The sequence below is a fragment of the Athene noctua genome, chromosome 1 (genome assembly GCF_965140245.1).
Source record: "Athene noctua chromosome 1, bAthNoc1.hap1.1, whole genome shotgun sequence".
NCBI lineage: Eukaryota > Metazoa > Chordata > Aves > Strigiformes > Strigidae > Athene > Athene noctua.
Genome location: NC_134037.1, coordinates 200,280,789 through 200,306,311, shown reverse-complemented (window position 1 = coordinate 200,306,311; position 25,523 = coordinate 200,280,789). Strand labels below are relative to the sequence as shown.

The following is a 25,523-nucleotide window of genomic DNA, read 5'->3' as shown; positions in this document are numbered from 1 at the left end:
GCTGCTGCATTTCATGCAGTCATTATGTGCTAGCTGTAATCTGAGCTCGCCTGCCTGTTGGAGTACATCCAAGGATTTGCATGGAGTGGTGCATATTTTGTGTTCCATATATTTGCAGCCCAGGCCAAGGTGGTTCTGGACAGGCAGGAGAGATGTTACTGCAGCCATCTACTTAATCTAGGTCTGACTTCTAGGTCACAGTGGTTGTTTGCTAGTAAGTTTTAAGTGCCATCAGAATAGGCAGCCATTGAAGAGGCAAGTGCAGGAGTTTGACTTATGATTTTGAACATGATACCTACATCTTCCTTTACGCCCACCCATAAATATTTTAAAATATAGCAACGATTTAGAGCACGCATAGAAGGATGTGCTGCATTGTGACATAGGATTTAGTCCATGTCCCTGAAGAATCCAAGCAGCTGTGCCTCTGTGATATGATATCTGTTGCATGTGTCAAAAAGATGTGAGATACTGCTCAGCATGGAGCTGCAATGTTTTGAAAATGCAGGGGGAAATTAATAGAGTAACATTATATTTCTTCATGCTGATCTCCAAAAACTGGAAAGCCAGTCACAGCTGCTTCTGAGCACAGATTAAAGAGGTTTCAACTGGAAGTCATAGATCTGATCCTGGTATTTTCTTGGGCAAGTTCCCAGTGAGACTGCTAATCAAAGCTTATTGCTCTGTGCCAGGTATTGTAGATGATACCTTTTAACTTTAATTTTATGTTTGTTCTGGTTTTCAGGGTGGAAAGACTTACACAGGACCATGTGGAGGCAGAGACTGCAGTGGAGGATGTCAGTGTTTCCCTGAAAAAGGAAGCCGTGTAAGTAATGTTTTTTCCTGTAAAAAGTTCTTGGTGGTACCAGTTCCATGCTGTTTGCTATAGGTGGACTTGCATCAGACTCCTAAAAGTATTCAAACAATTATTTGTTTTCAGGAAAAAGTTATTGTTTCATCTTACTTTCTCAAGAGCTTGTAGATTTGAATACTTTGTTATGAAATATAGCAGGTTCTTCTGTCAAAGATGAGAGCCAAGGGACCTGACAGCCATGACTATCTGATCAGATCAGAGTTTTAGGGACACTGTGTGCTAGAACATCATTGGACTGTGTGACAGTTTTAACTGAATATGGACAAAATTACTCAGTAATGTTCTTGAAGTCTTTCTGACAAAATGGTATCTGATGAAAAGATACCACATATATGTGATTTCCATTAAAGCAAAAGGGAACCAGGCCTGCAAAACCTGAAATCCCTGCTGGAAGGGAACTGCTTGGGACTTCTGGGGTTAGGTTGTTGCTGATAGTCTGTTCTCTTTTTTGGGGAATAGTGAGGAATGAGGCAGAGGAAGGGAGACGGGGTGTAGGGAATTAGCCACCTGCCACAAAGAGCTCTGAGAAATAGGGCAGTTCCTATGGCTTAGAGCCCTGGCTGGCAGGCGTCTTCTGTACAGCTTGGTCTTCTGCAGCTGAGACGGTGACTCAGCCTTTTCCCTCCACCCATATCTAAGAATATGTCAGGCAAGAGATGTGGCAGCAGGTCATATGCTCCTTCTACTATAACAAACCTCATAAGATTTTTTAGTTCTCTGCCTTCCCTCCATGCAGCGAGCCATCAATTCCCATTCCCATCACATTCCTCAAGCTTGACTCCACGTCTGAGCAGAGGAAGAGGTGGTAGGAAAGTCGGAGTGTAGGTGGGAGGCGAGGAACACTCTTGTTTACAGCCTAAGTCCCAATCTCTCCATGGAAGTCAGATGATCCTGGGATTATCATACCATGAGGACCATAATGGTTATACTACCATCCCCTGACCATGATCTGCTCACAGTCTGCTTTCCATTACAATAACCTAATGGCAAACAAACAATCCTTCCCTGGAGACGCAGCTTCCACTGAAGCTCCTTCCAGCTGTTACTGCCTTACATCCAGCACATGAAGTTGGCCACTTCCCTCCAAGGGCACTGAAAGTCAAAAACGGATGCTGTGTGAAATGGCTTCAAGTATGACATTACTATGTCTTTTCTCAGTGTCATTTTTTTTAATTCTGAAAGCAAACTATGGATGTACTTGTTCTCCACTAGAGTTTCTCAAAATATCTGTTGCAAAACTACCAACTTCTGCGACTGAGATATTTTTCATGTACCTTATTGACTGAATAACCTCTAATTTCAAGTTGTCAAGTCTGCAAGACAAAAGAGGTAGCTAAGCAAAAATAACAGTATAGGTTAGTAAAGCTAAAAATATTACATTATCAGAGTAAAGAATCAGTCAGGTGCTACTGACGAGAAGCTTCCTTGTTGCTTAGTATTACACTGGGGGATAAGGGCAGGTTTTATGTACTTGCTCACCACTTTCACTCTTCAGTTTATCTCAGGGAAGTAAGTAACCTCAGTAATTAATCACACTTGCCTCCCTTAAAGTAGACACTAAAAAAGAGAAAAGGAGAATGTTACAAAACATAAATTATATTTTGCTACTTGCAGTTAATTGTGCAAGATGTGAAGGAGTATTGGGGAAAGTGATTTAAAGAATTTTATAACACTTCAAAAATTGTATTTTGACTCTGAAATTATACACCTCATTCTGAGTCAGCATACACTGTGTGCATTTTGTGTCTGCTGGTCTCTTCAGATGTCACAACCTCTGTTAAACATCTGGTTTAAGGAACAAGCTTGGCCTTTGGAGACTAGTCAAATTTGGCATAGCTTCTGGTCTCATGCTAATCCTCAATGGGAATATTTATTTTCACAAAACCTCTGTATAATCTGGCACGACACACATTTTCTGTTCGAGGTGACTCATTACATGCACAATAGACATATTGCGTGTTTGCACTTGTAAGAGTGCTTGAAACAGTCTGTCAGAGCCTGCTTCTGCAATGACTCGCCATCTCAGGTACAACAGAGCTGTCACTTGCAGGGCATCTGGAACTCAGGTAGGAGCAGCGCTGTGAAGGTCTGCTGCCAGCTGTCAGCCCTACCCTTCCCTGGAAATTCACCTTCTGTTTGTGACAGGTTTCTCAAAACCAGGCAAACAAAAGCACTTTCTTTGGATTGTTGCTACTGTGTGCATATCAGAAGCTGGTGAATGAAGTAAATTCGTTGGAGTGCTAAATACGGTTGCAAACTATGAAAGTCAAAAAGTTCTGAAGAAATGCCTACTTTTTATTTATATGTGCTTCTGCTTCTTTTTGTGTCATTGCTTCAGCTAGTCTTAAGGTACAGCATTCAAATAAAGTTGCTTCTCTTCATTTGTTGTCTTAATCCAATGACTTTTGTTTTTTAAAAAGTGTTTTTTAGAAAATATGCTCATTGATATTTTCTGTGTGCTAGAGGCAGAGAGGCACTCTAGTTGTGTGAGAATTCAGCCAGGCTTTGGTGATTTGTGCCATTTCTCCAGATGCAGGATGGCTGGAAGCCCTGTGCTTCTGTCTACACTGGTTTTGGTTTGGGACTGATAAGGTTAGGCACAAAGGCCCAGGAAAGTTGAATCATGTTTCATACGGGCAGTTTCTGGGGACACAAGGCCACCACACTAGAAATTAGTGTGTGCACCTAGCACACCTACCAGAAAGGGGTAGGTGTTTTTAGGTTTTCCTTCACTACTTTTAGGCTGGGCTCAGCCCTGCAACTTTCCCTGGGCTCAGACACAGCTTGACAAAATCCAGTGGCGACAGGAATATGAAACAGCAGAAGCTCCATCTGCTTGCTTTAGCAGTGGGAGAGCATGCTGCAGCAAGACAAAGGCAGCAGTTAACCCACAACCTCCCACCTCCCATCAGAGCTGCTCCCAGGGCTGAGTACACCTGCAAAAGGCACTTTCTGCCTCATTCACGGAAGGAAAACAGGTCGAATTCAGTCAGAGAATTGTAAGACATTTCTGATAACCACGTTTGCAATTCACAGCAAATGCTGAGCTGTTGCTTGGAGAAGTTTCTCTAAAGGAATGTCTTTCTTTGGCCACACATGATCCCCTTGAAGTTCCCACCTCCTGTCTCACTTTTGAGTTCACACCTTTAGAGGGAAAAAAGAAACTTCTTTCATAAAGTGTTTTTTTTTCTAGTGTCTAATGACTCTCTAGTCTTTGTTCTTTTTCACTGCAGGCTAGTTATGTTACTTTAACCTAAGTGCACATTTATTGTTAGTTGGATCAAATATCCAGCCTGTCTAACCATATCTCGCAAGCAGGCAGGTGGTTGGAGCTGGGGCTGCAAGAGCCAGTCTTGGGGACCAGCCTCACCATCATCTCCCCTTCCCACAGCTGGCAAAAAGATCAGCCATGTTCCATCAAAAATTGAAGCTCCTGAAGGGGTGTCCAAATACGCGTGAAAAGTAACCACAGTGTAAGCCTCAGTGGAGGGCACAGGATGAAAAGGGAGAGGAAAGACAACAGACTCATCTTCTCCCTAAGATGAGACAGACTTGTGTTCTCATTTTCTCCTAAGACAAATTCTCGTAAGTCATTCTTCTAAGACAGCAGATTCATCCTCTTCCTAAGCTACATGTGGAGAAAATTCTGCAAGGAGTATCCGGGTGCCTTGGTATGAGGGAAGGGAGAAAAGGAAAGCACTGATAAGGTATTGAAATTCTGTTTTAAATGAAATGGAAACCCTGGACTAAAGGAAAAAAACAAATGTAAAACTTCTCGTTTCTTTCATTTTCCTCTAGATTTTTATTGCAACTCCTAAAATTCTGTTGAAGTTCCTTGCAAACCATATATTTGTCAGAGTACAATATATGCTCCTTTAAAATTTGTAAAACATTAATGCACTTATGTAGGAAAAGATAACTCCTTTCAGTACAATGGCCAACTGTTTGACCCATTGAAGTTCATAATCAACCTCACTTTATAATCAACCTAGAGGCTTTGTAGAAAATGGAAGTGAATAGAAATCTTTTTGATCTTTCTGTAGAGTGAGAAAATGCAGTCTATTGAAATCTTACTTTGTACTTTCTGAGTCAAGCATCTAACAGTGCTCGAGCCATTTAGCCATTGTTTTTTGCAAGGGACTGGAACAATGGAAACTGTGAAATTAAGAGACAGCTTCATGTACCCCCATAAAGGCCAATTCTGGGGAATGTCTAAACAGTACATTTAACCAAGACTGACATGAGAGTTCTCATAATTCCTTTATAGACATCTATTATATTGCTTTTGTTAATGCAATGACCAAGAGTAAGCTATCACCGGTTCACCTATAATCATTTCTGTCTGCTTTTGGTTGCCATACAGTTGTGAAATCTAGTGTCTGATCTTTACTTACAGGCATTTTCCTTCCAAGTTTAAATCTTAATACATGGGTTAGATCTAGAAGATGTTTTTCTCCATAATTTAAAAAACCCCAACAAAATACAACACTTAGATATTCTAAATTCAATGCCATTCTTTAAATCCAATAAAATAATTTATTAATTGTTAGTGTAGTTCTTGAACATCACAATTAATTGGCTTCTAAGCTGGTATAATGGCAGCAGCTCCTTTGTAAGTCTTGGTTAGTGTAAGTTGATATATCTGATGAAATCTGATATTTTCCCCTATTTTTACAAAATAACAATATAAGAAATGTCTTCCCAAATTAGACCAGCAGTTTATCTAGCCCACTTCTCTGTCCCCAACAGTTGTAGTAGGAGATGCTATTTAGGGGTAGTACAGAGGTCTGGCAACTTTCTGCAGTCCATATCCCCTTGTAGCCAAGACAACCCTGTTAGACACATGACATATTTATCTGTTCCTTTGGTGTCTGTGTTTATCTCTGCATCTCTCTGCTCCTCTTTTGAAACTGTGGCAACTGTGTGCCTTCACAACCTCCTGTGGCACCAAGGAGTTCACTGCTCAAATGATGTGAAATTACTGTCCAACCTGTTCTAAGCCAATCTCCCTCTGTTTTCATCAAGTACACCCTACTTCTAGTACTGTAAGATCTGGAAAGGAGCACTGCTGCATTTACCTTATTCACTACTCCCCTAATCTTGCTCCCTCTCAGCTTTGTCCTGTCCAGAAGGAAAAGTCGCAGCCTTTTTAGGTTCTCTTTTGAAGGCAGCACTCCAATCCTTAGTCCTTTTATTCTTCTCTCTCTTCTGTGAGAGACCAGACTGTACACAGCCCACAGGATTATGGGTGCACCAAGATCTGTCTTAGCAGCAAATTGACACCCTGTTTTCTTCTCAATACCATACCTAACGCCCCCCAACACTGAAGCCTGTCTGCCCACCCAGTTTGGTGAGGTCCTTCTGGATCTTCCAATGCGGCAGACCACCAGATCTCCCTATCCCCCATCCCCAGCATGGCATTTAACCACCTGAGAGACTTTCATTATAGACTTGGATGTTTCATGGTTTAGAAGTCTTTACTAAAACCAGTTCCAGCACCTGTGTTTGAGAGGACCCACTGCTGTTCCAACTCCATCTTAAGATATGACCATCAAGCACTATTTGTTTCTTACTACCCTTTAACAGTCTTCAGAAAGACAGCACCTCTCTTCCAACCCCAATGGAATTTATTGCAAAAAGCTTTGGGGAAGTACTTTGTCAAAGCCATTTTGAAAATCCAAATATATTATGGTCACTAGGGCCTGCTTTACCATGCTCATCCTTGTGCTCAGTTATTGTAGTCTTTCACATAGACTACTTCCTGGCCAAGTAGGAAAGTCAGAAAAACTGGCCCACAATTCCCAAGGTCTCGTCTTGGGCCTCTTTTCCACATGGGCTCCTGGTTATTCAGCCTGCTGGTGCAGTGGCAGTTCGTAATGATGGCTTATACACCTTGGCCAGCACTTTTGCGATTTCATACTTGAGTTCCTTCAGAAATCCCTGATGAATCTCACCTACTCCTGGTCATTTAGTAACACCTGCCTTACCTATTTTATCTACTCCTTCCTTTATATTTATCTGAAATTAATCTGGCTTAAAGAATAGCTTAGATTTGGGACCTATGCAAGAAGTCACTAAGTTTCTCTACTATGGCCTTATTGTCCCCAAGTGCCTCTTAATAAGCCTTTGGCATCATGTGGTACTGCTATTTCCCTTGATGGCTTCTTGCTTTTCTTTCAACAGCTTTTTACTATCATCTTGATAATCTTCTGCAAAACATTTGCATTCCTTTTTATCCATCCTAGTTGCCATTTACTCTTGATCTCGTTTTTATGGGCTTTCCTGTTCATTTCAGCAATTTTTTAACTGCTAACTTTTTTCCCTACAATAGCTTCCTTAGCTTTTTTTATGAGCTATGCAGGGTTTTTATTGAACTGGTTTACTTTCTGTTTGAGACGTGACACATAGTTTACCAGGACTTTTAATACACTGTTTTTGAAAAGTTTCCAGGTTGCTTTAGGCTTCTTGCCTTTTTGACTGTTTTTTACTGGTTTTGTGATTTTTATGTATTTCCCCTTCTTGAAATTGAATATCTGTGTGATGTATTTGTCTGCCTCTCTGCATCCCACTACAGCATTAAGTTCAGTCATACAGTGAAGCTATTCTAGAGCAGTTCTCCCACTAGTACCTCTTGAAGCAGGTCCTCTGGAACACGCCAGACCAAACCCAGAGCAGCATCCTTTCTTGTGGGTCCCAGGTTCACTGTGCTATGAAGCAGTCAGTTACTGTGTCCAGAAACTTAATTTCCTTATCTCCTCTGGATGTGGATATCAGGCATTGTGCCAGACAGTATGTTGGTAGTTGGAATTTGCCCATATTGCTACCTGACCTAGTTTTGCCGCTTCTCTAATTTCACTATTTCATGATTGGTGTCTTTAGCAGTGAACACAGTTTGTAAAATATGAACCAAGTCCTACCTTTCTGTTATTTCCACCCACAAGGATTCCCTAATGCTCCCCTCTGCCCACAGCATTTTTTTTCTGTTAGACTTTAGTTTAGCCTTCACATACTGCACCACTGCCCTGGCTGTATCTCATTTTCTATCATTCGTGTAGAGAACCTAGCAATTTTGTGTGCCACTGACTATCCTCCTTTCACCAGCGTGAGATGCCTGTTATATTAGGGTTGTCATTTGTTGCCAAATAGTAGAATTCCTTAATCCTATTTTTTAGATCTCTAGCACTGCTGTAGAAGCACTTACAAGTTTTTCCCATTCTCTGTTGCAAGAGCCAGTCAAGTGGGATTGTAAATCGTGTTATTTACCTTCCATGTTTATTGCATTTACACTATTCATTTCCTCCCTTACCTTTTCAGGAATGTATTGAACATTAGCCATGTCTCTCTCATAAGTTCCTTCAGTCTGAACCAGGTGCTCCACCATGGCTGTCCCTCTTGCCCCTGTTCCTAGTTTAACTATTTCTCTGTGAACTTTTTAATTTTCAGTAATAGCAGCCCATTTCCTTTTTTGACTGAAGTCCAGCCCATTCCTCCGGTGCTGGTTTCTTTTGTTCCAAGGAGTTTGCAAAGGACTTCAGTCTCCCACACAGGAGCCTTGAGTTAACCCTCTAGGACTTTCCCTCATCAGTGGTATAACATAGACTGTGACCACTGGTTCCTCCCTTCTACCAGACTAAATACCTACCTGGCCATCTCATGGGCTTTGCTACCTTTGCACTCAGCAGGCCTTTCAGTCCTCTCAGCTGTTTCAAATAATCAAACCTCCCACTACCTTCACCTGCTTTGTCCTCACCTGGAAGATTTCCTCTGCTCTGGGAGCATCTTCATGCCAAGTGGACATTATAATAATATGGAGGTTAGAGTTTATCAGAGATTTGATCCCTCATCCCAAGCTGACTATCCACCTTCCCTCAAACTGACATCCTCTGCATATATGTTTATTCAACATCAGGGTTTTTTTGATGGTGGCCATGTGAGGGTAGCCACAGCAGAGACAGGACTGCTCTACCATATCTTGGCAGGCCTTGCCTGTGGACCTGTTCCTCTCCAGCTTGGCCACTCTTGCCTCTAGAGAACAAATCCAAGAGTTGTGTTAGGACCAGGAGCTGCACATACAAAACATGCTGCCAGGGTCAGCACTCTTCTCGGCAGTGAACTGAGTGGTCACTGCTCTGTTCCTCAGCTTCTGCCTGCACCCTGAGCTTACAATTTGTTATCTCTTGCAAGTTTATATTAGTATAACTTTGCCTTTGAGAGGTGAGTGGGATTACTTTTCCCTTTCCATGCTCTACCCAAGTAGCAACAAGGAAGATCTGGCTTCACTGAGATGTACCTAGAGCTCATGGGGAGAAGGCAAGCTGAACTAAGCTTCTGTATACAGACTGTTGCAAGCTCCTCTGTTGTGCAAGCCCCTCCATTGTAAGGGTCAAGGAGTCACCTTGACAGTTCATACACCCTTCAGACATTCCCAGGAAGCCAGTCAGCAAACACGCAAACATGAACCCACCAACCAGAAGAAATTCCACTGATCATGCAAGCCAAAATTCACAAAGCTTACATGCCTTGCAGTGGCCTGCCCTTGCTTGTATTTCTCTTTTTGTTCTTACCTTCCCAAGGCAGAAATGGTTTGAAAAATGTCCTATTTGCTATCCAGTGTTTGCCATATGCAAAGCTTTGAGAATGAACTTGATGCAGCTTTGAGAATGAACTTGATCATCTATCTTCTGAAGTATTGTCAGATTCTGCACTAGAATGGGTATGAAGTACCAAAAAACAGATGCTTCAAAATTTCACATGGCTTCATAGGCCAAGGTTAAGTCTCTGGAAACTTCCAGGGAGAGGAGCTGCCCTCAAAGGGGAGGTATTTGGGGAAGGTGTTTCTATGGCAGCTGAATTAAGAGCAAAACATCTATAATACTAATAAGCATTATGCATGGACAGGAAGACACCCTTCATTATTTCAATACTGTAATCAAGTCTAGTATGGTACATTGAGATTTAATTTTCTTTTTTTCTCTAATCAAAGTAATAGCAGAGAGCAGCTTACTGGTGAATGCAGAAGACAGGAACCTAAAAGCATTCCCATTAAAAAGGTCTTTAAGAGTGTGAAGCTAAATTATGCTTTCAGATACAGGAGTATAATTCCATTTTACACACACGTTTGAGGGTACACTTTCAAATCCATGCTTTTGTTTATGTTTATACTTTCAAAACACTGCCTTACAAGGTCTTTCCAGCATATAAATCCCTAAAGTCTTGAAACTGTTCCGTAAGCATCTAAATCTTGGGCTTAAGACTTAATTGCATGAACTTTTAGCAGTAAATAAGCCCATAATCTTTCAAGTTAGCTACTGTAGGCAGTCAGGGTACAGGTTTGCTTGATAGAACTTGAACTTGAGTCAGTCTGAAACTTATGCCTGGTTTATGACCTAATGTTTTATTTAGTGAAAATTGCTTAACCTGGGCTACGCTGACTTTCAGTCAGTCGTGTAGCTGGATACTCATGTTGGTTACTAATTGCTGTGCTTTAGTCCCAAGATTTTTTTCAGTGAAATATGCACATTTCCTTTTTTTTTTTTTTTTAAAGCACTGTTTATACATGTTTAATCAACATCAGAGATCTTTTTGAACTGGTGGACGGAGGTTAGATGACTTTCCCATGAGCAAGAAGCAGTGAATCCTCCTTCCATATATACATTCTACACAAAATCTGAGATTTGGGAAGACTCAGTGAAATGTTCTCCTCAGAATCTGTTTCCATTAAAAAATGCAAAATATGTAAGAAAAAGAAACATATTTTGTTTCAATACATGCAGGAATGCAATTAAATTTTCATACCGAAATCACATTTTCATTTTTAAATGTTCAGAATATTGTAAAGAATACTTAAAGATAAAATAAACTCAAATCAAGTCTTTCTTTCCAATCAAACAAAACATGCAGATGGATCAAAAATGGTTTTTTCACTCCTTCTTATTCTTTTGTTCTTTTGCAGGGCATTTCTGCTTCAGCCAGATATGTTTGGTTCCATAAATAACCTCTAAAAATTGTATATATGCATAATCTAAGGAACTACAGTATTGTTAAGCCCATCCCATACTAACAAATTGCACTCCTGCTCCAGCCCTGAAAGCAAAACTCCTCCAAAATTTTTTCAAACCAATTATACAGGAGAAAAAGAATGATACTTGACTGAAAGGTACTCTAAAGGACATGTCCACCTTTTTACTTACATTTTCAACTTCATCTTTTAAAAATTCCATGGATTGACATATATTATTGCCAGCAATATAAGTACAGGTATGAAGCATTCATACAGATATTGTACTTTCTAAAGCCCGTTGACCTAGGCTAGATCTGTGCAGATGCTGCTCTTACGAGCTTGTACCAAAAACCTTTGCAATCTCAGCTGATGTGACGAGAGCACAATTCAACAGCTTGAGGATTAGTGTAATCGATCAAAATGAATCATAGAATCATAGAATGGTTTGAGTTGGAAGGGACCTTAAAGATCATCTAGTTCCAACCCCCTTGGCATGCGCAGGGACACCTTCCACTAGATCAGGTTGCTTAAAACTCTGTCCAGCCTGAGCTTAAACACTTCCACAGATGGGCCATCCACAGCTTCCCTGGGCAACCTGTTCTAGTGTGTTGTGTTTTCCCTTCCCTTCCCTTCCCTTCCCTTCCCTTCCCTTCCCTTCCCCTCCCTTCCCCTCCCCTCCCCTCCCCTCTCCTCCAGACTGAACAACCCCAACTCTCTCAGCCTGTCCTCCTAAGGGAGGTGCTCCAGACCCCCCAACCATCTTCATGGCCTCCTCTGGAAGCTGCTTGAACAGTTCCATGTCTTGCTTGTACTGGAGGCCCCAGAGCTGGACGCTGTACTCCAGGTGGGGTCTCACAAGAGCAGAGTAGAGGGGGAGAATCACCTCCCTCGACCTGCTGGCCACACAGCCATGTGCATCTCATGATGCAGCCCAGGATAAGGTTGGCTTTCTGGGCTGCAAGTGCACATTGCTGGGTCATGTTGAGCTTCTCATCAACCAACACCCCCAAGTCCTCCTCAGGGCTGCTCTCAATCCACTCATCACCCAGCCTGGTCTTGTGCTTGGGATCGCCCTGGCCCATGTGTGGGACCTTACACTTGGCCTTGTTGAACTTCATATATACTAAGGCTGTGGTTTAAACAAAATTATGACTGAAGTAAATTAGTTGGATTTGTAATGCAGATTCAGCTCTCATGTTTGAGATACACCATTTGATGCCTTTTGCATCACCTATGTAGTCCATTCATTTATGGGACTGTTACACTCAACAGTTACACTCAAATAAGAAAACAAATCTTATGGCAGTCTGCTAATAAATTGAGAAGGTATTTCACTGGTACATTAGGAATTAATTTTGAGGGCACTATTCTTACGAGTGTATTAGGCCATCTGCATATCAAAAATCTGAATGAGAGATGGAAAAAAAAAAGCAAGAGAAATCACAGTAAGAAATCAAGAACCATTTTATTGCAGAAGATAAAACATGACTTAAAACTTACCTGTAGAAAATTTAACTCTAGTGAAGAAATAATATAAAGGAAACTTGTCGGAGATGAGTAGTGCAAAGTTAACTGTGGTCATAATAGCTGATGCTGGGATACAAACCCTTTGGATGTAATTCACAACCATTTTAAAATATGACCATACCTTTTTACTTAAAATTAAGCAGCAGTTTTTCCCTTCCTGTCTTCCTATGAAATACTGAAAGTATATTTTACCTTATTTAGAAAATAAGTACCTGCAGTTAAGCTATTTCATGACTGTCTACTCACGTATAATCTTTCCACTCATTCGGGCCAATAGTGTCTGCACAGCACAGTTCATTCTCATGTATCATTGATATTTTTGTTTGGTTTTCACATATGAATACACTTCATTATGGAAATGAAATGTGCTGTCAGGATTGTTTTAGGACAAATATACTGTCCATTTGGTTAGAGCTTCAGGCTTTGACTTCTGACAGTCAGATAGTGCAACTACTGTGCAAAAATGTTTTTTGTGCTTTTGGCTAAGTTTTGTAGTTTCTGCTAACTGAGAGCAGGAGATAATAGAACGTGCAGCGGGTGGGTGATAGCCTTGCTCTGTAACTGGGTTCACACAGGCATTCAAGGGGGGTAATCCAAGTCATCTTTTAGCAGTTAAATTACACCCTGGGGAGTAAATGGTTTCTCATGACATGTGTCCAAGGATTTAACAAGTTTCTCAAATGGTGCTTGTTTCTATTTTCTGTATTTTTGTCACATGGGAGCAAGTAACATTGACCCATTTTCCTTTTGTCTGCTTTGGTAAGTACCAAACTATTAGTGGAATCCTTTGAATCTGACCTGGAGAGACCAGGAATGTGGGAATGGGCAGGCTGTCATCACGAATAGTATCTGCTGAGGCAGACCAAGTCCATTCTCAGCATTTTCTTATTGACATTTAAGAGAATAAATGTTCCATATTTACCTCAGTTTGTACCTAAGGTTTCCAAATGCTTTTCAGTGTCTTTGTGTAATGAACAGGGATGTTGAAGTCTATGTAGGTGCTTCCATTACATTGATCCGGAAAAGGATGGCAAGCATTAAAATATTAGATATTCACTTTGCAAGCATGCAGAAAGAAGATCTTGAAGGATAGAAGACTGTGTTTTAGGCATGAAGAATGGCTCTAGACAATGAATATGCTGCAAGCCCAAACAAATAAAACACCCATGCAGCATTTTTTCTCCCACGGGCTAAAATTATTTTTCTATGAAAAGATTATATTACTCTGTGGGATTCCTTTCTCTCTAGGACTATCATAGATGCCCAGCAAAGAAAAGCTCTTTGGTTTGTTTTTTTTGGGTTTTGTTTTTTTTTTTTTAATATGGGTCATGGTCGTTTGATGCATTTCTGTGTCAAATTGTTGCTTATTTTATTAGTTAGCAAAACTAATTTGTGCAAATATAGTATCAGTGGTTAAATAGAGAGTCAAGCCTTATAACTTGTTTAAAAGCAGGTTTATTTGGCCCCAAGGTTCTTGTCAAAGCATAGTATTGGTGTAAAAGCAAAAAAAAAAAAAAGGTTTTATCTCGTTATCCTCCCCAGTGTACATAGTGTTTCACTCCATTCAGGGTACAGCAGCCAATATAGTCTTTCTGTCCAGTCTAATAAGGACTTGGTTATGCCTGTGTTATTCTCCCTGATTCTAATACTTCTTTTCTTCCCTATAAACCATCTCTTGCCTTTGACTGTTTCTCAATTTCTAGAGCCTCTACTTCTCTATTTTTATGACATTTGTTAGCTGCTCCCAAACATGCAGCATCTTTTTCTTTGCCATTTCACCACCATTTTTGTGTTGAAGGCTTTCCATAAGGGACTTCCTTTCTTGATAGCCTGGAAGAGGAATGAGAGAAGCCAGTTCTGTGAGATGAACTCTTTCCCCAATGTGAGATGCCATGGTCTTTACAGCTGGCTGTGCTTGTCTGTGTTAGAATGGAAGCTCCTTGGGGTAGGAGCTATTTGCATGTGGCTCTTCATATGGTGCCAAGAGCATTGCTAGGACTTCCATATTAACAGCAGAGGTAGCAGCACACAGAGAGGCACAGTGAGAGCTTCTTTCCAGTGGACAGGGACTCCAGCAGCAAAGGGCTCAAAGGCACCATACCATGCTGTGGATGTTGGACCCATATACGTTTGTTATTCTGGTATTTAATGAGGGCATGCACTGGCTTGTGGATTTATGGGTAGAACATACTTTCCACAGGAAACTCTTTAGTTCAGATATGACTGTGCTGCTGCTGCAGAGTATCTCTTACCACCGTGAGACTAACTCCCTTTCCATTACAGAGCACGCTCATCCATGTGCTTGGCACAGATGTGTGGTGTAACACCATCTTGCACCCTTTTCCACAGCTTTTATTTTACTTTATTTATATTTGCTAGGGACTTTGCACAGTGGCAAAGACTGTAGGGACCATTCCCCCACCATCAGTGTGCCCTGCAGACAGGACAGGTTAAATTGCATGAGCCCAGTCTCATCCTTCTTCAACATCTCTGCACAGAACAAGCCTGCAGGATAGAGGAGGGGTGGGCTCCCCCTGTGTGGCAAGGGACAGCTTCTGGTGCTGTCCCCTGCAGCCCCCCCTCCTTAGCCCCTGCCACTGGAGCAGAGGCAGAATTTAAGTGTGCAGACTGAGAACAGATGTATTTGTTTTTCTTGTTGTTACGAATCCTCGCAAACAAAACTGCAGAGTTTGCACTCTGCTAGATCATACCTGGTGCTGCCAGCAAGGTCTTGACTGCACTGTACGGCCATAGGCACATAAAACCACTCAGGATTGCCTGAGCCACAGCTCCCCGTGCAGGTCCTCTCTCCTTCTCAGCTGGCTTCTTTCTTTCAAACAGTTGCAGAGTTGGTTTTGCTAAATGACATAAGGTTATAATAAATCAAGTGAGAAGATCTGTGCTGTGCTTCCTACTGTATGGGAGAGGTCCATATGGTTTAATTACTTCCTCTGTATGTCAGATATATGTGTATAGAATCTCTGAAGTCATGTGTAACTGCCAAGATCCTATGGTGTAGTTTGAAACATCCATGCAGTGAACTCTCAAATGCTGCAGATGTGCTATGAAATATAAATGTAGAATGAGAGAAGTCAGTTTATCCAATTAAATAACAGCGTTAACATTAGAGAAGTCAATGGAGAGATCCAGAGCTCATCAGAATGGAGAAGAGGGGGAAGGACTTTCTCGAGGGAGGATAGAGTTTTAACATCGGAGGAGATGGGGAAAAAACATTACACCCCCCAGGAAAACAGCAGAGCAGCCCGAGGAAAGGAAACATGTCTAAGAAAACCACTTGGTGAATTGTAAAGCCATCTAAAAAATGTCATCATAAAATATAGCTGCTGCTAGCGGCGGTCCTTTGGCCACCATAGAAAATTCTGCTTAAAAAGGAGCTGTTCATGTGCCTGCAGGCAAAAATGCAGAGAAGGGTAAGTAAACCATGTAAACATGTAGACCCAGGATCATGGATGGGTCCATGTGCAGAGCGAGGAGCAGGAGGCCACCAGGTCCTGGTGCTTCCTCCCATCCCCAGCAGGTAGTGGGGGTGCTGGGGCAGCAGCAGCCCTTGCCTCTCTTCCATTCTCTTTTTTCCTTAGTCCCCATGTACTAGCCAGTACAGATCATCCGGGGGAGAAGTGTCAGGTTTTTCTCCAGGCAGAAAGGGTTGGGGGGAAAAGGAGATGTGATGGTGGTTGCCCAGGACAGTACCTAGCTCTTGCCACACCATGGCCGAGGCAGACACAGCCCTCCTCCCACCATTGCCTCGGCACTGCCGCGGTTGGTGTCACAGAGGGGAGCTGCTCACCCCTGCACCTGTAGAGCTATTTTCTCAGGGCCCAGCAGGCATGTAGTGGCATATTTTCTATCTGGCACAACAGCTCGAGCATCTCTTGAGAAGGGAACGGTATGTGTTGGAGTGATGTTGTTAAAGACGTGGGGCACTTCCATGAGATCAAGCACCTCCAGGGCCTGATCTGCAGGGGTAACCTCAGTCAAGTGTGCTAGAGAACAAGCTTGCTTCTCCTGCCCCCTGAGCCACCATCCTCCTGCTTCATGCCTCTGAAGCCACCCGAGCTATTCCAGATACATGTAATCAGAGATCCATGGCTACCACCAAGGCCAAAGAAGAGGGGGTTGTTTCATCAGGAAGCACCCATGGGAAGGACCAGGGTGCCCTCAGACCACCCTCCTGGGCAGTAACAGAAAGTGGCCCCAATGCTTCCTCAAGGGGACAACACTGACAGCTTAGCAGGACACTTCAGCCTATGCCCCACCGTGGTACGTGGCATATCAAACAAGAAACATGCAGAGGAGCGGGGGTTCTCCCTCTGAGTGGAAGGAGACCCTCCTGTCCCCTGCATTTGCCTTCTCAGAATGTCCAGTCCTCGGTGGAGGGGCACACAACGATGACACTACAGAAATACTCTCCTCTCTAGTAAAAGTATGTATGTAGCCATCAGAGATACACATTGTCACAGTAATATTTTTATTGAGTAATCGTTTCTGCTAGCCAGTGCTATTGTATGAGTCATATATACATTTAAACATCAAAAATCCTCTAAATAATTTCAGTGTGTCCTGCCTAAGTATGACAGTTTGTCCCCTCATGTTTACCAAAACTAAATAAATGCTAAATACCATTCTCAGTAAGTACACTTTAAAAAAAGATTATTTTTATCTGCTTAAAAAGCACCAACACTCTGGTATAAATATACACATAATATTGTCTACTGAGTCTGTGGGCTTGGTGCATTTACACAGCTGCAGTATGGGTTGCTGTTTACTCTCCCCCTCACAGACAGTGTTCTGCCTTTTCCCTGTAAGGATTTTCCTCCTCTATCTATTCTTAGTCCTAAGCAAAGACCTATCCTGATTTATATACGCTGTGTAATGTAACTGACTTCAAAGATGTTTTCTGTGGTATAAATCAGACTGGCTGGATAAACCCCTGTGCAATAAGGAGCAATTGTAAAGTTAAATGCGTTCCTGCCTCAGTGTACTAAATCAACAGGAGTCCTTCTCATTTTTGTGGGATAAACATACTTCTCTGTCCTGTATTTACAATTGCTGGAACACTCTTGCAGCCACTTGTGAATCCTTTGCTTCAAGGATTTTACATCTTTGATGCAGAGATCTTTCATACTGTAAAATCTCTTTCATATTCCTAATTCTGTAAGCCAAATTCAAGCAAATGTTGAAGATCTCAGGAAGTGTATGCGTTAGTGGCAGCATAGCTGTTATCCATGCCTCATGGAGTACGATTTCTTTTTCAGTTCAGTTAAAAGCATTCCCATAATGAAATTCAGTACCTAGTATTAGTTTATAATTGTTCATCTATTCCTGCAGTTTGTTTATTCAAACATCTACCACAGTTTTCAGAAAGATTGGTCAGCTTGTATTTTCTCAGGTGTAAGAATCTATTCTTATCATGAATTGAAATATAAGTCAGACTTAAGCTTACCCCTTAAAAATAGCCATTTAGTTTAAGGCAGAACTTCCTCAAAAGTAACTCAGTAAGGAAAGCAAGTCAGTCCTAGCGTCCTGTAACATCTATGACTTAACTGGGCTCTTTAAGCAAGTATATGACACCCTTTGAGCATGTGTTGCAAATGAATCCCTTTAGCTGCAGGCACATATAAAAAAGTTGCAGGAGGTATCTGACCCCAGCTGTGCACTGGACGAATAGATCACAGAAATTTCCACCAGACACAATTTGGTTGAAGCCCTACAAGAAGGGCATTTCTAGTTTGATAGCTTGTTGTTGTGGTTGCTGGTCTGATTAGCTTTCATAACTGAAATTTGGCGAGAAGTAACGTTTGGCTTTTTAAGACCTAAATAAGCATCTAAGAATTCACAAGAGGCGCAAAGCGTGTTTTGTAAGAAAGCAGAAACATCACAGGCAGATTTTATTATGTTTGAGCAGGGGAAGACCCAGGTGTTTTAAATCAAAGCTGCAACAGTAATGAAGACATTCCAGAGGGACCGTGAGGGAAATGCTTAAGCTTCCAGCTTACCCCTCTGTGAGAACCTTTCAGTTTCTTGTAATGGAAATAGGAAATAGCCATCTTTGCTTAAATTTTACTTTCAGGGGAGATTTGAGGTAAAACCATCTGGACATACTAAGCTACTACTCTCCAAAGCAAAATAACATTGAGACTTCCTTTTTAGAAGTGCCTCCTTTCATGGACACAAAGCTTTTGACGTAATCATAGAACAAGCATTAGTTTCCTTGAGTTGGTTAGGATGGGCTGGAAAGGGGAGGGGGTGCTAGTCAAAGAAAAATTGTAGAAGTGTACATAGTGATATGTAAATCAAGCAAAAGGCAAGTCTTTCAAACGAGCAACTAATAGCTACTAAAGTGTCATGAGGTAAGGAGACACAAAGCAAAGCAAAGCAAACCTCAGCAATGAACAGTTACTAAGAACCAGTGATTGAAGAAAACATTTTGTCTTGTAACAAGTATTTTTTTTCCTGGGAGAGGAAATGTTGCACAACCCATAAACACTCCAGGATGCAGGAGCATTGGCCAGCTGATGACTGATGAATTTCATTTACTTCCTATCTGACTTCTGAATATTCAGGCAGATGAATATGCTAAGAATAAATTCTGTTGGGGGCTGTGAAACAATCCCCTGCTTTGTTTATGACCCTGAAACTTAGGCCAGTTTAGTCTATGGCCAGTGCATATGCCTTTATACGATGCCATGGTCCTTGTAACACTTTGTTGGCTCTTACCAGCTTTTAGCCTGACATTTGTGCTCCTCCGGATTCTCTTACAGCCAGAGTCAGATGTGTCCCTGAAATGATGTAATCTCCTCTGTTGTTGTTAGTGTGATATTTATTTTTACTGCTTTGTGACTGATGGATATGGAGGCCGAGTAATATGAACTGCACGTTTGCTTTCCTTTATGTGCTACTATGTGTGTTCCTGTAACCACTTCAGGACGCTGTTACTTTTATTGCTATATAGCAAGATCATTTTCTGTGTTCTGCCCCTCTTCTTTTGGTTGGGGTATTATGTATCTCAATTAGATGAGATACCTAGGGATATCCCTGTTGCCCTTTTTCCTGTGTCTTTAACCTGAATCTTTAGGATGCAAAATCGGTGTCAGTTGATATTCAGAGTTTTGAGCTGTGGCTTACCTGAGCTGTTGTTAGGGCTCTTTTAATGGAGAACTCTGAACAAAATTTCTTCCTTGGGTGAAATGTAACCAAACATAGAAATTAGAAATTTGAACAGAGCACTCATGAAAGCTTCTCAAGGAGAATTTCCCTCATCTTACTCCTCCAATTTGACTTCTGAGTATCTTTCAACTAAGGTGGCAGTCACCACCTACTCCTCACCTGCTCTCCACATTTTCCTCAGAAGAGGGGGCAGTCACCAGCACCCTGGTACTGCTGAAGCTCTTAGATAGAAGTGCAAATTCAGGTACAAAATCCTGACCTGCTTGTCAGTCACTAATCCTGTGTAATACATCTCTTGTGTAATCCAGAATCATGTATAAAAAAATGTTTAAAATTACAACTATTCCAACTCCTATTCCCTTTATACATCATTCTGTACTTATACCACAGCCATCTGCATCCCCATTTGACCATAAATTCCCTCTTTTACGAGTTGCCTTTTTTTAAAGGTTTTTTTTTCCCAAAAAATCAGCCCCTTCCTGTGATGGTCCTCTGAGTCCCCATGTTCCCGCACCACCAGGGCCCATCTTTCCTCCCTGACTCCCATTAACGACCATTTTCACAATCTTGCTTCTGGTTTCTCAGACACCTCCAGCTGGCAGCCTACAGCAGCCTCTTCATCCAGGCTACTGTCTCCCTGGTCGTGTCCCATGCTGCCTGAATGCTGACTGAGAAAGGACAGGAAACCTACTCTCAGTTTTCCTATCTATCCCAGGCTGTTTTGGAAGAGGAACTGTAGGAATGATTCTCCCAAAGCTTCTCAGCTTTGGGATGGGCACCCACCCAGGCCACTGAGAGGTCGACACCACTCCATACAAGGGATTGGCGGAGGTACACCACAGACCCAGTCTCATGGGATGCTCCATCTTTGCAGAGTCTGATCCTGCCAAGGAGCTACGAGGGTTTGGGCACACCCTGAAGCAATGGGATCTTTCCATGTTTCAGCACTGAAAGTAAAAAGTTTTGCTGAGTGTGTGCAACTTTACAAAGGTTTTTAACTTCCCCAAGTTTCAGACAAAGCTCAAAAGTTGTTTCCCTGACACAAAATCCTTTTCCTTAATGGACCATGAAGAGGGAAGAGTCCTTCAAAGAAAGAGGTCCCCAAGGAGACGTTCATGGAGACCAGGGCAGACCTGTACCATAACCCAGCACCAACAGATGGTGTGGGCAGTGCAGGAGGGTTGAAGAGTGCCTCAGGTCTTCAGATTTCTATGTCTACCCTCATGTTAAAAAATTTAACAAGAGGAAAAGGAAGAAAATCTTTAATGTGAGGCTGAGTAGACACTGGCACAGGTTGCCCAGAGAAGCTGTGGTGCCCCCTCCCTGGCAGTGTTCCAGGCCAGGTTGGACGGGGCTTTGAGCAACCTGGTCTAGTGGAAGGTGTCCCTGCCCATGGCAGGGGGGGTGAAACTAGATGGTCTTTAAGGTCCTTTCCAACCCAAACCATTCTAGGATTCTTTGATTTCTCATTTAAAACTGGTAACTGATGGTTGCAGTCTCACTGACTGTTTTGTGGAAGGGGTGCTATAGAAAAGAGGCAGATCAAGTAGACTAACAGATAATAACTATTTATGGGTTTTGGAGTTCAAGATTATCACATATTTAATTCCATGCACCACACCTTTTTCAGATACCACCGCTCTAATACATTCTTTCCACATTAGATTTGAAAGATTAAAGGGAAGAAATAGCAGGATCTATGTTCTGGATAGTACATACCAGTTTTGCACATTTGTTTCTCTGGAGAGAATGGGATGTGCATTGGGAACACATGAGCAATCCAAACAGGTGCTGCAGTGGAAAACTATAAGTGAAGAGCAAAACCTCACTTCTCTTCAATATTTTGACCTTTGACGTTTGTAACCAGATGTCATGTGAATACTTTGGTACTGCTTTCATGAACACTCTCTTGAAGTATTACAGAAAGCTGAGAAATGGAAGGACTATAAATGTATGCGCATTTCCCAGATGAACTGTGTTTGCCAACCGGTGCATAGGAACAAAGTGAGTTAAAAGTCAAAGTAGAAATTCCTCTGAGTATTTTGCTTATGAGAAGATTTGTAGGGCTTTACTGTAATAACTATAAAATACTTCAGACTGGTTTCTTAATGTCATAGCATTATTTATTTTCAGAGCAAAGTTCAGAAAATTTTGAACAACTGTATATAATTTGTTTTACATGTTGTGTCTCCTTGTAATATATGTATGTATACTTTTTTTTTTTCAGAAGCGATAGATTGCCAAGTTGTCTGACCTCTCAAGCAAGGAAGTTGGGAGGACAGTTTAGTAACATTTTCTTTCATTCCCAATGTGGAATAAGATCAAAAAATATGTATTTTAAATTCCATTAATAGCCTTATCTTTTCTAAACCATAAGGTACTGGCAAAATAACAGCACAAGTAAACATGGCTCTTGATGCACCACATTAAAAAAATGGCTTTTGTTTATGAAAACTTTTTTTGTTGCAGAAACTTGTGGGAATAATGTTGTATTAATGGTAGGATGTTGACCTTTTCCAGCTATGGAAGATAGTCTCAGAACAGGATCCAGGAAAAACAAACATGGAAACTACTTAACTCCTTAGTTGTGTGCCTGAAACTTGGTGAGGAAGCATTATTTAAACTTAGGCTATTGTACTTACAGATTGTGTCATTCCATTAAAGTGCCACAAACAGACAACCATTTTTACTAGCCATGAAGTTATCAAGAGCTCAAGGGAACAAATAACTTCTGTGAAAAAGAATATTACTGTAATTTCGTGTAATATATGTAAAAATATGCAGTCATCTGCTATTGTCTGTGTTATGTCTACATTTATTTATAGTCTTCCAGGTCAAAAGTAGGGCAGATTTTCTCCAGATTTTAGGGTACACTGTAGTGCTGCTGAACAAGAAGTTATACTGAGAAAAAGAGTGAAAACAAACAAATTCGCTGTTACTTTGGACTTGAGCTCATGTTCCTGTCATAGGCTAAAACTGTCTTCTCTGATTTCTTAAGTGAAAAACCCCAAAACTCAGGTGAACTCTGTAGAACTTGTGCATGTAACCTTCACTGTAGAGACCACCTTCACCTCTGCTAAATTCACTCCTGAAGTGAGAGCTAGCCACAAAAGTTAAGGGCTACTGATGTCCACTCAGGATCATGAAATGAGGCTCAGGAGGCATACAGGTGATTGTTAGTAGTTTCCCTATGATCTGGAGAGAAACCAGTGAAGGTCTATGGTGGGGAAGAAGAATACTCTCCAATCTGCCTGTGCATCATGTCTTTCTCTTTTTGGACCAGTTGTAGTCAGATGCCCCATAGGTAGTTTCTCTTCCATTCCCCCTTTGTCCACACATGTTTCTTCTAAAGCCTCTCTGATGTCAGTAGATAAGAGCAAAAAGTATCTGTCAGATCTTCCTACAGGACATTTACTGAATATCAGCACCAGCTTCAAGAAGAAAATTGAGCTACCCCATTTCATATCAGCCAGGCATCTCACCCATGGTCTCCACTAGGTCTCATTCTCCATTCTTGTCAGTCAGGTTGTATTTGTCATTCTGAACAAAAAAGGCAGACTTCATTAACATTAGGCAGTTTTAACCTTTTCAATAAACTGTGTAAATCAACAATACACAGTGTAAAATCAGTCATCACTACAGTGTACCAGTTCACCTTTTAGAGTGATCTATGCCCAACAAACAAACAAAATGTTGTATTGTTTTCAAAATAGTTTTTTTTCCCCAGAGGTACTAGATTTCTGTATTGGTTTTAGACAACATGTAAGTACTACCTTTTAATTACCAGAATTGCACTCTTTACCACTCTGGGGCTCCCAGGCTTGTTGGGACACAGGGTACTTCAGCACACGTATTGTTTGTTAGAAGAGAACCTCAGTATCCTCTTTGCATAACATGGGAGTATGTGAGAAGTTACTACCAAAAAACAGAAGCAAAAACCATTTCCCTCTTATATATACTATATTAAATTGTCCCCGCTCCTGAGGTGAATTGGCAGCAAGCTCATGATGCAGCGGCTAATCCTGCAGCTCACGGTTCATCTCAGTGCAGTGAATCAGCACTGATTTCGGCCCAGCTGTATGTAGTTCTCATAGCTCAGTAATTACTGCATGAGCATATGAGTTGTGACCACAGCCAGTGCATGAGCAGAAAAAAAAAAAAGTGCAGGAGTTGCTGCAGCTTCTAGGCAAGCTGTCCTACTTGTAGTCTTGGTCTCCCAGATGTTGCTTTCCTTCTTGGCTTAGCCACAGACTCCTGGTCTGTTGGAAGGGAAGTCATATAAGGTGAATCTCTCAAGAGCTCAGTTCTCTTTAGTTACCTAAGTCAAAAGGATTTTTGAAAGTGTTCAACAATGAGTTATGTCTATTGTGTACCGCTTTTTGGTCATCATACTTATTTACTGAGGGGTAACTAAATGGAAGTTGAGGGCTCCTTAGGGAACTTGAAGCCAGGATTTGGTACTGAGTATTTCTGGAAACTGAGTTCCTGTCTTTTGGTTAATACCACTGTGGTTGAGGTTCTCAACCTTAATAAAGAAAACATCAACAATTCCCTCCTTCAACTCTCTTGTTAATTTATAGTGAAAGCTCTCTAAACTGTTATTGAACGTGTGTATAGAGTGCCTCTCACATGGAGGCCTTGATCTCTTTGAGACTGTAGATAGTACAACTAATAAGCACTTACTGTATTTGACAGAGTTTTTTTTCTTATTTATGTCCTAGTAAACTGTAAGGTATGCCATTTCTGCTACTGTTGCCAACAGATATATGGCTAACTTTCTCCTAAAGACCTCCAACGATGGAGACTCCACAGTCTTCCCCAACAAACTTGTCAACATATCTGAAGTGTGTGTGCTGGTATCTTTGCTTATGCCCCATTTAGTCTTTGCTACTGCAGTCTAGGGAGAGCTGATTCGTTCATTTATTAGTTGTAGGTAAAGTTTCTTGTATTACTGATCATTGTTTATTGTTTTCCTCTTGACTCTTGAAATTTAGCGTACAGAACTGAACTTAGACTATCTGGCCAAGAGCTTGCCAGTACTGAGAAGAGCAAAGGGATTACTTCATGTGTCTTATGGGATATATATGCCTATATATAGTCTTCAAAAACTCAGAGGCAATAAATGTTGTTAGGTGAGACAGTTGTCGTTTCCATCTTGGATTATGTTGTTGCTGTGGCATCTCTTCAGGTTTGAATCTGGTGTTGGACAAATGTCTATGTATCTGAATATTGCAACTTTTATTGCCAAGTAACTCCTGTTAGTGGGAGCTATACCTAAAATATTTAAGTCTGAGGAGATGGGCTATATGACTATCTCTGCAACAAATACTGTAAGGATTGTCAATCAGTATGACAATTCTCTTCTCCTGTCACTAGAAGGTTTCTTCTGTCCCCAGTCAGAACCCCACACCATCCAGGAGGCTTTGGATATTTCTAGAAAAGTGCCAGAAACTGCAGTCTCTAGTTGGTTAAAGGTGGGAAGCATGAGAACAATGTGACATTCACCAGGAGTGTGGAATCTGTGTATACCCCTTTGGGTTTTAATATCATTTCCCTTATCAAAGTTGGGAAGGAATGGTACATCTTGTTTTGATAGCTGGGTAGCAAATCAGAGTGAGGAGGTATTAATGTGTAAGTGACCGCCTGTAATTGCACGGCACTGTGTGGACACACAATAGTTTCTACGTGTGCAGTATGATAGCTCCTTGACTCCCTAAGATTCCAAAAAGTGAGAAAAGCCTGTTTAGGACTGCCTTTTCAAAGCCAGTCAAAACAAAGTAAAAATAACAGGGATCTTAATCAACCCCTGCCAATTGGCCAGAATGACTGGGCATGCTTTGCTTAGGTCAAAATTTTGCTGGAACATATCAGTGAGTGAGTTCATTTGCAATGTAACTATGCCAATAAATAGCCAAAACATAACACTTGGAAAAC

At 41.4% G+C, this 25,523-nt stretch overlaps 1 protein-coding gene across 1 annotated transcript in view; it reads left to right on the top strand.

Moving 5' to 3' along the window:
- The window catches only part of COL4A2 (collagen type IV alpha 2 chain), a 146,995-nt gene that overhangs the window by 41,155 nt on the left and 80,317 nt on the right, over positions 1-25,523 (top strand). Inside the window, exon 4 of the mRNA XM_074910388.1 lies at positions 746-826. Coding sequence (XP_074766489.1) covers positions 746-826 — 81 coding nt within the window. The remainder of the gene's footprint in view (positions 1-745; positions 827-25,523) is intronic.